Here is a 13092-nt window from a genome sequence, read left to right on the forward strand (position 1 = left end):
TATTTACAATGAATTGAAAGCACAAATCATCTTCATACAGATTAACAAGCTGCAGAGATCTGTTCATTCTCTGAGAAGTATTTGGGCTTGTTCTACCAAACAAATGCTCAAGCAAAGTCTTTTCTCCATTTACCAGTCAACATCTCCTGGAGTACTAGAAATTAAAAATATAGATAATTTACAGATATAAAAAGTGGCAGAATTATTTGACCTAAACCTGCAAAACCTAACATAATGAAGGCAACTTTCAACATAGTTATTCAAACCTTTACTACTGTATCCCATTTCCAAAGTAATCATGAACATAGCTAAAAACATCGTAATGAATCAACAAAATTTATGAGAAAGAGAAATATTTTGGCAGCATAATTTAATTATTCTGTGCATTATAGTTTCCCACTAGATATTTTGTAGGACAAATGAAAGATATTCAATTAATTTATGTAAAATTTCATAGACATAAGTTTCTACCCCTGAAGGTATTTAATGAATAGATTTTCACACTGAATGAGGGCAGAATATCAGTCATGGGGATGAAAGGTGTCTGTGAACTACTGATTAATGTGTGATTTCATTTCTTCTCTCTCTCTCTCTCTCTCTCTCTCTCTCTCTCTATATATATATATATATATATATATATATATATATATATATATATATATATCTTCCCTCTTTCTTCCTCTCCCACCTCTCTCTCTTCCTCTCTCCCTCCATCCTTCCTTTCCATCCCCTTTTTTTCTTATTGTCATTTTCCTGCCTCTGTTTCTTATGAATTTGCATCTTAATCCTAACAATAATCTGCTCTTTAGAGTTGTCAGAATAAAGCCTCAGAAGATTTTAGTTTTATAAATTATTATCTTATTATGCTGTTAGTACACTTGGTATCATAATTTAGTTTTCATATTCTCATTTGGATCATCTAGCTAGAATGTGATCAGATAGGAGTAGACAAGAAAGTGTTTGTAAGTGGAAGAGGATGTTGAGTCAGCTGCAGGAGCTCTGCAAGGAGGAAGAGACACTACTGCCCCTAAAGGCGGCCTTGCATGATCAACTGAACCGCCTCAAGGTTGAGGAATTGGCCCTCCAGTCAATGATAAGTTCTCAAGGAAGAACTGAGACACTGTCTTCTCAGCCTGCACCTAAACAGCTATGTGATATGTCACCTCATGTAGACAATGAAGCGTCAATCAATCAAACCACACTGAAGTTGAGCACAGGGAGCCCAATGAAAGAAGAGGAGGAGGAAGAAGAGGAGGAGGAAGAATCTGATTCCTAAAGGGGGGACAAGGGCTAGGGTTAGTTATACAGACCAAGTCTTGGGCACTTCATCTCTTCAAAGTTGTCATGCAAGGCCTATGAAAGATACACTCATGAATGGAAGAGGCTCAGTTGACAAAGTAACTACATGCAAATGTGAAGACTTAAGTTTGGAGCCCCAGAGTGTCACATGCCCAGAACCCCAGCACTGGGGATAGGAAGACCAGCAGATCCCTGGAGCACACTGGTCAGCCTGTCTAGCCACTCAGAGATCCTGTCTGAAAAGAACAGTGATGATGCAGGCACACCACTCAATTTCAGCACATGTTGGAAAGGTTTACTTAGAAAGCTACAAAAGAAAAAGTTTGATTGTTATGTAAAAGATCATGATATGATAAAGAGTTTTAGCTAACTTTGTTATTTACTCACCTATAACCACAGGCTTTGGGATGCTCTGGTGAGAAGGACTGCCAACTGCTGTGAAGCCAACCTGGACTAAAGCCAAAATAAAACACATGCAAAGTCCTACCATCAGTTAAACACTGGAGTATTAGGCTAAGTGAGATCAACTAGTCTCTATTCCATCTTTTATTTTTCCTTTTCTGTAAAAGGCAAACACTATACAAATTGACCTAGATTCAGTCACATGAGATGTGTGACGGGGAGGCAGAGGCAGGATGTCAAGCCAGTGTGATGGTCCACACAGCAAACTCGACAGCCTGACTACATAGAACCTGTCTCAAAAAGAAGAAAACTGCCAGCAACCTCTAGCCATTAGCACACCTCAACTCACACCAAATATATCATATACACCCTGACCTGACAGCTCCCTACACAACACCATATATACACTGGTCTTGTGTAAGATGTTCTCCCAAAGAAGAAACCAAGGGATTAAAAAAAAAAAAAAAAAAAAAAAAAAAAAAAAAAAAAAAAAGAAAGTGTTTGTAAAACTAATGAATAAATAGATGAGTATATTGAGTGAATTTGTTGGATATTTTTCTATAATTTGTATATTCCTAGAGGATAGAATATTAAGACAGTAGGGGTCTAAGAAAGTAGTTTTCAGAATGGAGCTTGCTTTGTCTCAAGAATATTGGCCTCATAGCCTAAAGGAAAACATGTGAACAATATGGCTTCTTTTGCAAGCCTGATAAGCCAACACTTTTCATTTTGTGTAATACATTATCTAAATTAAGTATCTATATAAATGTTAATATAATGTAAATGAGATAGGTAACTCTAGACTAAACACGGCAAGTTCACAAACTCAAAGTCATAAATCTCTGCTTTCATTTCATTTGCATAGTACTTAAGATAACATTGGGGAAATGTATACAAGTCTTCACCCCAAAACTCTCCTATAAAGGATTAGTGTATTTGTCTATTTGGGAGACAAGAAAGCCATGGGAAGAGATCTAATTAACTAGAAGTGCACTTTGCACAGAAGTTATGAACCCCTTCCCATTTTCTTCAATAACCTATTATACTTTTTGTCTTATATTTCTAGAACTGATTGACACAGAGCAAAAAATTTAATATTGTTCTGTGTGTCAGCATTCCATTTCAATTGGTAAGATATTACATTCTATAAATAATAAAGTTTTGGGAATCTCAAGAAAAATATAGACACCCTCTAATTAAGAGTATTAATCAGTACTAACAGCACATAAAATAGAATCTTTTTTATTTTAAAAACAAAGATAAGAATACAAATTTTCAGCATTTTTGCATAAAAGTATAGGATTACTTTTTTTTACAGTTGTAATTAAGTATTTGTGGGTACATATATATACACATATGTATATATGCAACAATAATAAAGGAAAAGAGAGTATTAATTTGATGGGATATGATATAAACTAGGAGGGGCTATAGGGAGGAAAGGGGGATGTAATATAGTTTTATTTTAATTAAAATATATTCTTTTTTTGTTGAACTTCACATAGTCTGTGAGTTGTTTCTGGGATATTCAGAGCTTTCTGAGGTTAGTATCCCATTATCAATGACTGTATATTATGTCTGTTCTTTTGTGACTGAGTTATCTCACTCAGGATGATATTCTCTAGATGCAACCATTTTCTTAAGAATTTGGTTAAGTCATTTTTTCTGATAGCTGAGTAGTACTCCATTGTGTAAATGTACCACAATTTTTGTATCCATTCATCTACTAAAGGACATCTGGGTTCTATCCAGCTTCTGGCGATTATAAATAGAGCTGCAATGAACATTGTGGTGCATGTATCTTTGTTGCATGTTGGAGGATCTCTGGGTAAATGCCCAGGAGTGGGATAGCTGGGTCCTCTGGTAATACTATGTCCATTTTTCTGAGGAACCGCCAGACTGATTTCCAGAGTGGTTGTATCAGTTTACAACCCCACCAGCAGTGGAGAAGTGTTCCTCTTTCTCCACATTCTTGCCAGCATCTGTTGTCATCTGAGTTTTGGATCTTGGCCAATCTGACTGGTGTGAGGTGGAATCTCAGGGTTGTTTTGATTTGCATTTCCCTGATGTCTAAGGATGTTGAGCATTTCCTTAGATGTTTCTCAGCCATTCGATATTCCTCGATTGAGAACTTTTTGTTTAAGTCTGTACCCAATTTTTTAATAGGATTGTTTAATTCTCTGGTGTCTAGCTTTATGAGTTCTTTGTATACATTGGATATTATGCCTCTATCTGATGTGGGGTTGGTAAAGATTTTTTCCCATTCTGTTGGTTGCCGTTTTGTTTTCTTGACAGTATCTTTAGCCTTACAGAAACTTTGCAATCTCATTAAGTCCCATTTGTTAATCCTTAGAGCTTGAGCCATTGGTGTTCTGTTCAGGAAATTTTCTCCTGTGCCTATGTGTTCTAAGTTTTTCCCTACTTTCTCATCTAATTGTTTCAGTGTACCTGGTTTAATGTGGAGATCTTTGATACACTTACACTTGAGCTTTGTACAAGGAGATAAGAAAGGGGCTATTTTCATTCTTCTGCATGTTGAGTGCCAGTTGGACAACACCATTTGTTGAATAGGCTGTCTTTTCTCCATTGAATGTTTACAGCACCTTTGTCAAAAATCAGGTGACCATATACATGAGGGCTCATTTCTGGAGCTTCTATTCTATTCCATTGATCCACGTGCCTATTTCTGTACCAGTACCATGCAGTTTTCAGCACAATTGCCTTGTATTATAGCTTGAGGTCAAGGATAGTGATTCCAGCAGATGTTTTCTTGTAGTTGAGGATGGATTTCTCTATTCTAGGTCTTTTGTTATTCCAGATAAAATTGCACATTGTTCTTTCCAATTCAATGAAGAACTGGGTTGGAATTTTGATGGGGATTGCATTGGATGTGTAGATTACTTTTGTTAAGGTGGCCATTTTAAAATGTTGATCCTTCCAATCCATGAGCATGGGAGATCTTTCCATTTTCTGAGATCTTCCTTGATTTCCTTCATTAGAGGTTTGAAGTTCTTGTCATAGAGGTCCTTCACTTGCTTAGTTAGAGTCACACCAAGGTATTTCATAGATTTTGTGATTATTGTGAAGGGTACCTTTTCCCTAATTTCGTTCTCCACATGTTTGTCCTATGAATATATGAAGGCTACTGATTTGTTTGAGTTAATTTTATATCCAGCCACTTTGATCAACTTGTTTATCAGCTGTAGAAGTTTTCTAGTGGAAGTTGTGGGATCGCTTATGTACACTATCATGTCATCTGCAAATAGTGATGTTTTTACTTCTTCCTTTCCAATTTGTATCCATTTGATTCCCCTTTGCTGTCTAATTGCTCCAGTTAGGATTTCTAGTACTATGTTGAATAGGTAGGGGGAGAGTGGGCAGCCTTGTTGAGTCCCTGATTTTAGTGGGATTGTTTCAAGTTTCCCACCATTAAGTTTCATGTTGGTTGTTGGTTTGCTGTATATTGCTTTTATTATGTTTAGGTATGGGCCCCTCATTCTTGTTCTTTCCAAGACTTTTAACATGAAGTGGTGTTGGATTTTGTCAAATGCTTTCTCAGCATCTAGTAAGATAACCATGTGTGTTTTTTTTTCTTTGAGTTTGTTTATATGGTGGATTACATTGATGGATTTCCTTATATTAAACCATCCCTGCATCCCAGGGTTGAAGCCTACTTGATTATGGTGAATGATCATTTTGATGTGTTCTTGGATTCTGTGTGCAAGTATTTTGTTGAGTATTTTTGCATCAATGTTCATAAATGAGATTGGTCTGAAGTTCTCTTTCCTTGTAAGGTCTTTGTGTTGTTTAGGAAGGAGGGTTATTGTAGCCTTTAAAAATGAGTTATGTATTGTTCCATTGGTTTGTCTTTTGTGGAAAAATTTGGTGAATTATGTCTTCAATAAATGTCTGATAAAATCTGCACTGAACCCATTTGGACCTGGGCTATTTTTGGTTGGGAAGCTTTTGATAACTGCTTCTATTTCTTTATGTATTATGGGATTATTTAGATGGTTTACCTGGTCCTGGTTTAAATTTGGTATCTTGTATCTGTCTAGGAATTCATCCGTTCCCTTCAGATTTTTCAGATTTGTGGAGTATAGGCTTTTGTAGTAAGATCTGATGATTTCTTCAATTTCCTCAGTTTCAGTTGTTGTTTCTCCACTTTCATTTCTGAATTTGTTAATTTGGATACACTCTATTTGCCCTCTATATAGTCTGGCTAAGGGTTTATCAATCTACTTTATTTTCTCAAAGAACCAGCTCTTGGTTTTGTTGATTCTTTCAATGGTTCCTTTTGTTTCTATTTGGTCTATTTCTGCCCTAAGTTTGATTATTTTTTGCCATCTACCCCTTCTGGGTGTATCTGCTCCTTTTTGTTCTAGAGCTTTCAACTGTGCTGTCAGGTTGCTAATGTATGCTTTCTCCAATTTCTTTTTGGAAGCACTCAGAGCTATGAGTTTTCCTCTCAGTACTGCTTCATTGCATCCCATAGGTTTGGTTATGTTGTGATTTCATTTTTATTGAATTCTAGAAAATCCTTAATTTCTTTCTTAATTTCTTCTTTGACCCTGCCATCATTTAATAGAACATTGTTTAGTTTCCATGTGTATATGGGCTTTTTGTTGTCTTTGTTGTTATTAAAGACCAGCCTTGAACCACGGTTGTCTGAAAGGATGCATGGGAGTATTTCGATCTTCTTATATCGATTGAGGCTCGTTCTGTGTCCAATTATCTAGTCAATTTTTGAGAAGGTTGTTTGAGGTGTTGAGAAAAAGGTGCATTGTGTTGCTTTAGGATGATGTGTTCTATAGATATCTATTAATTCCATTTGGTTCATAGTCTCTGCTAGTTTTAAACTGTCCTTGCTCAATTTCTGTTTTCATGAACTGTCCATTGGTGAAAGTGGTGTATTAAAGTCTCCCACTGTTATTGTGTGGTATAAAATGTATTTTTTGAGCTTTAGTAGGGTTTCTTTTATGAATATGGTGCTTTTGTATTTGGAGCATATGTGTTAAGGATTGAGAGTTCCTCTTGTCAGATCTCCCCTGCAATGAGTAGAAAGTGTCCTTCCTTTTGATAACTTTTGGTTGAAAATCTACTTTATTCAATATTAGAATAGCTACTCCATCTTGCTTCTTGTGGCCATTTGCTTGAAAATTTTTTTCCCAACCTTTTATTCTGAGATAGTGTCTGTCTTTGTCTCTGAGATGAGTTCCCTGTATGCAGGAAAATGCTGGGTTTTGTTTATGTATCCAGTCTGATAGCCTATATCTTTTTATTGGGGTGTTGAGTCCATTTATGTTAATAGATATCAAGGAATAGTGGTTGCTGTTTCCTGCTATTTTTTGCTTTGGTAGGTTGAATTGTGCCTGTGTGTCTTTCTTCCTTTGGTTTTCTTGCTTTGAAGTTTTTCTGTCTTTATTATGAGGTTGTTCCCCTCATTGTATTGGGTTTTCAACCTATAATTCGCTGTTGTGCTGGGTTTGTGGTCATATATTATGAGAATTTAGCTTTGTCTTGGAATATCTTAATCTCCCCATCTATGGTGATTGATAGTTTTGTGGGTATAGCACCTTGGGCTGGCACTTGTGCTCTCTTAGAGTCTGCATGATGTCTGTCCAGGCTCTTCTAGCTTTCATAGTCTCTGCTGGGAAATCGGGTGTGATTCTGATTGGTCTGCTTTTATATATTACCTGACCTTTTCCCCTTACTGCTCTTAGTATTCTTTCTTTGCTTTGGGCACTTAGTGTTTTGACTATTATGTGTCGGGAAGAATTTCTTTTCTGGTTCAACCTATTTGGAGTTCTGTAGGCTTCTTTTATTCTAGTGTTCATCTCATTCTTAAGGGTAGGGAAGTTTTCTTCCAGGACTTTGTTGAAGATATTTACTGTACCTCTTAGTTGATATTCTTCACCCTCTTCTTTTCCTATTATTCTTATGTTTGTCTTCTCATTGTGTCCTGGATCTCCTGGACATTTTGGGTTAGGAGCTTTTTGTTTTTTGCATCTTCTCTGACTGTTTTGTCTATGTTTTCAACGTTGTCTTCGGGCCCTGATATTCTCTCTTCCATCTCTTGTAGTCTGTTGGAAATGCTTGCATCGGTGATTCCTGATTTCTTTTTTGGGATTTCTGCCTCTATTGTTGTCTCTTTTAGTGTTTTCTTTATTTTGTCCATTTCTGTTTTAAATTCCTTCTTCCATTCCTTCATCCTTTTGCTTCTGTTTTCTTCTAGTTCTTTGAGTTCTTTGAGTGTTTTTTTTGTTTCTTCCTTACAAGCTTCTAATTCTTTATGCTTTTCCTCCATTTCTTGTTTAAGGATCTCTATCAGCGTCTTGAGGTAGGATTTCATGTCTGAGTCTTTTTTTTCTGGAGTGTTTGGCATTCTGCTGTTTGCTGTGATGGGAGAGCTGGGATCCGGTGTTGCCAGGTTGTCTTGGTTTCCCTGGGGTAAGTTCTTTTGCTTTTCTTTTGCCATCTTGTTGTCAGTGATTGGTTCTCGCCTTTCCCTTGTACCTGGCCTGTGTCCCTGGATTTCTGCTGTTCCTGGTGGCGGATGGTCCAATGCCTGTTGTGTACCCCATAAGCAGCTGGCTGGAAACAGAGGGCCCAATGCCACCGGGTTCCTGGGTCCCTGGATCAAGCTGGTCAGGCGCACACTTTCCAGGAGCTCTTTTGAGATCTCTCTGCCCCCTGGCTAGTTGAAATCCGTTCTCACCTGGTTCTAGCCAGACTGGTGTGTTGGGTTAATAAAATAGAATCTTAATGCATATAACAACATCCATATTCAGCAGTGTGGCTCGATATAAAATTAACTCAAACAAATCTGTAGCCTTTCTGTACTCAAATGATGACCAGTCTGTGAAAGAAATTAGGGAGATGACATTCTTCACAATAATCACAAATTATATAAAATACCTTGGTGTGACTCTAACTAAGCAAATGAAAGATCTGCATGACTAGAACTTCAAGTTTCTAAAGAAAGAATGCTTTCAAAAAAAAATAGAATGATCTCTGATACTCTTGGATTGACAGGATTAATATAATTAAAATGGCCTTCTTGCCAAAAGCAATCTACAAATGAGGTGCAATCCACACCAAAATTCCAACTCAGTTCTTCATAGAATTAGAAATAGCTATTTGCAAATTCATTTGGAATAATAAAAATCCATTCATTTTTTGAAGTCTATTTTTCATTGATTGTTTGGAAACTTCACACCATGCACCTCGATAACTCTCATTTCCCAGTCCTTCTATGTTCATTCCCCTTCCTTGTGACCTCCTCCCGTGCCAAAATTAAAAATACAATAACAAAAGTTTAAAAGTCCAAATTGTGTTATCCAAACTTTATTCTTAAGATTACTAATTAAAAAATGTGAGATCCTATTATAATGTGAGTCACTAAATTTATCAAAACATGTACTACTTTTCATAATGTAATTACTGATTAAGAAATTAGATGATGAAAGATAAAAGTGTGGATGTTTCAGGTTTTCTTAGAAGGGAGAACAAAATACTCATGGGAGGAAATGGAGACAAACTGAGGAAGCAGAGACTGAAGGAAAGGTCATCTAGAGACTGCACCAACTGGGGATCCATTCCAGTACAGTCACCAAACCCAGACCATATTGTGGATGCCAAGAAGTACATGCTAGCAGAAGCCTGAGAGTCTCTGCCAGAGCTTGACAAATACAGAGTCAGATATTCTCAATCAACCATTGGACTGAGCACGTGCAGCTGATTAAGTGTCCTGTATCCTTTGGTAGGATGTTGGAAAATTGTTTTTGTTTAAATAGTTAATTATTTTTTGTCCTTGAAAACAATTTTTGGCTGGCCTTTGAGCCACAACGACTAAAGATGGCAGCCACCACAGGCTTGGGGGTAAATGTCCCTCAAAATTTCTGACTGTTGGAAGAGCTGGAAGAAGGGCAGAAAGGAGTAGATGAGGGCATAGTTAGCTGGGGTCTTGAGGATGACGAGGACATGACACTTACAAGACAGACAGGCATGATAATTGGGCCTCCACGAACAATTTATGAAAACCTTAAATTGTACAGCCTTAAAATGGAATGTGGGCCTAAGTACCTGGATGTACCCTGTTTGTAAGATTTGTAACAAGATGAGCGGCATGATCAGTTCAAATGGAGAGGTGGATCCGAGAGCCACAGCAGTGCTGACAGAGTCAGAATTTCCACAGCATCAATCATCCTGTAGGAATTGTGGCGCATGATGATGTCAAAAGAGAACATGAAGCTGCCACATCCTCCAGAAGGACAGTGTTACAGCAATTAGTCACCAAGGTCCCGTCTTCCCCTCCCCATCCAACGCAAGTCTTCATTTTCCACAGTAGTGAATTTTCTAGATACATCTGTAGACCTCAAATTACTGGAGAGGAAGCCCCACTCAGACTTCATCCTGAGACACAGTTCTGATACTAACTTGTCCCTTTGAAATACCTTAAGTTGTGCTGTGTAACAGCATCTGTCCAGTGTAACTGCTGTTGAACTTCTGGGATCAAGAAGGTGTGTTGAGGAACCGCCATAAAAACAAAATCTGTATATGTATCCCTCTTTTTTTTAATTAAATAAGGTTGAGAGAGAGAGAGACAGACAGAGAGAGAGAGAGAGAGAGAGAGAGAGAGAGAGAGAGAGAGAGAGAGAAAGGGTGTGTTGAAATCGGTTTCCTTTGGGAGCAGTGGGCACAGCTAACGCAATTGTGAACAGCCACGTCACACATCATCACACAATCACTTGCTGCTGGCACATGGCTTGGGTCTGCCTTTGCCTGCCCTGCCCTCCACCATAGCTGTGTGGTGACACTTAGACTAGATGGGGAGGCTTGAGATAGCAGCCGTAGAACTGACCACTGCTGTATTGGAGCACTTTGGTTGTACTACTACTTTTTTAAGTATTAAGTGATGTCCCACCTAAGCCATGGTCTCCACTCCTCCACTCCCACCGTTGGCCAAAGCTTAGATTGTAACCTTCCTTTCCACTGAAATTGGCCGCGGGTAAGGAATTCTGGGCTTCCTGTCTCCCCACCTTTATCAAGGGGTGCTGCTTTCCTCTTCTTCAGGTCTCTTGTTGACCATCACCACCCAACACTTGCTGTGGCCAGAATCCACCAGATGTGGTTGGAAGAGCCTGGCCTGGCCTGGCCTGGCCTCTATCTCTTCATCCTCCCAACCCTGGCCTATGCCTTTTTCCATCTCCCCCTCCCAAAAAAAGAGCATGGAATTGAAAAAAAAAAAAAGGCAAAACAAAGTGTTATTCATATGGAAAAATAGCTTGCTATATCAAGGCCTGTTTGATTGTGAGATTTAGGCTATGAATTTACAGGATAAGGATTTTCATAGCAGAAATTTCAACATTGTGATGTTTTGGCTATATTTTCCTTTTAATAAGTCAAATAAAAACATAAAAATTAAGTAAGAAGAAGAAATAAAAATATATTTTTAAGAATTTAAAAACAAGTTACTTTTATGTAGTAGCTATCATTTACCATGCCAGGGAACTGGAAATCTGAGGCTTGCTGTGATGGAAATGGTAGCCACTGCTCATCTGAGGCCTGGCATTCAGCATAATCAAGGGTCCTGTGACAGGAACCTCCTTCACTGCAAAGGAACAATTGCTTTTGTAGACATGCTACCAGATGATAAAAAGTGTTGTCTGCCCAGCCTTTCAAATTACCCACTGAGTTGAACACAAAGGTATAATTCTCAGAGCTAATGCAACACTGTGCTGCTCAGGGAGGCCAGAAAAGGGGACTAGCTACAGTAAAACTTTAGTTTTATCATTTTATCCAGAGCTTTTGTTATTTGCTATTGCAAGAGTCCTTGAATTTAGTCTCATAGTTCCTTAATTCTGTATGTATATATAAGAATAAATACTGTATTCTTTCTAGATGGTTTTATGGATTAAATTAGTACATAGAAATGAAGATTCCAGGGCCCTGTCTAGAAAATAGTTGAAAATTGATGTCACAGTAACTATTATTTGTGGATTTCAAAACTTGAAAAAAGAAAGTTTGAGATTATGAAAAGAATGATAATTTATTGGTGAGTAATATACTTATGAGATGAATTCCTTTTGGATCTAGGACTGCTGGTAAACATATTTTAAATTAGCAATCATGCAATGAATTATTAGTTAAGCTTGAGCTTTTTTATATTTATTTTGTCAATATATGGTTCCAAAGTTATCCTCATTGTTATAATTAATTATAAGTACTTTAATATTTATTTGGTCCTTAGCTACTATGTTTACACTACTACTGTTTGACATACTGAAGGTAATATATTGAGCTATTAACTTATGTATGTTATATCATGTGGAAATTAGTTAATTCATAAAAATCATTGTTTAGTTTTTTTGAAATGAATAAAAAAAATCATGTGTGTGGGAGTTTTGCCTGCATCTACATCTGTGCACTGCATGACTGACGTCCACAGAGGTCAGAAAAAGGTATGGGATCCCCAAGCTGGTTTTGAGCTACTGTGTGCATAATGGAAATTAAATTCATGTCCTCTGAAAGAGTAGCCAGTATTCTTAAGCATCAAGTCATTTCTCTCCCCCCCCCCAAATCCTCTCATTTTAAAACACTTACTATGAAATTGTATTTGGACAATAAATCTATCAAATTAAAGTAATTCTTTATTTCATATCAGTACCCAATATACCAGTCCGTTAGTTACTGTTTCATTGCTGTGAAAAGATACCATGACCAAAGCAACTCTTATATAGGTAAATATGTAATTGGGCCTGGTTAATAGTTTCAGAGGTTCCATTATTATCATGATGAAAAGCATGATACCATACACGCAGACTTGGCAATGCAAAGAATTCTACACCTTTATCTGAAGGCAGTCAGGAGGAGAGTGGAATGCTACACTGGGTGGAGGCCTTAAAGCCACCTTTACAATGACAAACTGTCTGCAACAAAACCACACCTCCTCTAATTAGATCACACCTACTAAAAGTGCTATTCACTATGGCCAAGCATTTCAACATATGAATGTATGAGGGCCAAACTTATTCAACCCACCACAGCCAGTATATGGTTGAAAATGACCTTAGTTCACAATATATGCTAGTAATATTTTTACCATGTTTAAGGATTACCCATTTTCTTTGAGATAACATCTCACTACTTAGGCTAGAGTTGTATGACAGCCTCCTTCCTAAACTTCTCCAGTGATAGAATTACAAGTAAATACCCATTTGCCCAGAGCCTTTTTATCTTCCACTAACTTCTATTTAAATTTTTTCTATTATATTGAAAAAAAATATAGAGGTTTCCTGCTCTCAGGTCAAGTCTCATATTATCATACTAAGTAGAATAGCAATTTTTATTAAGACACAAAACTCTGATCAAGTCACATAAACAGAGAAT

At 37.3% G+C, this 13092-nt stretch overlaps 1 protein-coding gene and 1 pseudogene across 2 annotated transcripts; both read left to right on the top strand.

The window, feature by feature from the left end:
- Positions 1-976: 976 nt before the first annotated feature.
- Positions 977-1276, top strand: LOC308420245 (snRNA-activating protein complex subunit 5-like; the record flags this gene model as incomplete). Its single annotated transcript, XM_080916181.1, has 1 exon — positions 977-1276. The coding sequence occupies one exon, from the start codon at positions 977-979 to the stop codon at positions 1274-1276; it is 300 nt and encodes a 99-aa protein (XP_080772307.1).
- Positions 1277-9558: 8282 nt separating this feature from the next.
- Positions 9559-9993, top strand: LOC308420522 (ubiquitin-conjugating enzyme E2 variant 1-like; annotated as a pseudogene). Its single transcript has one exon. The product of its transcript is annotated as a ubiquitin-conjugating enzyme E2 variant 1-like (transcript).
- The last annotated feature ends 3099 nt before the right edge of the window (positions 9994-13092 follow it).

Source organism: Micromys minutus (genome assembly GCF_963924665.1).
Source record: "Micromys minutus genome assembly, chromosome: 4".
In the NCBI taxonomy this organism is placed as follows: Eukaryota; Metazoa; Chordata; class Mammalia; order Rodentia; family Muridae; genus Micromys; species Micromys minutus.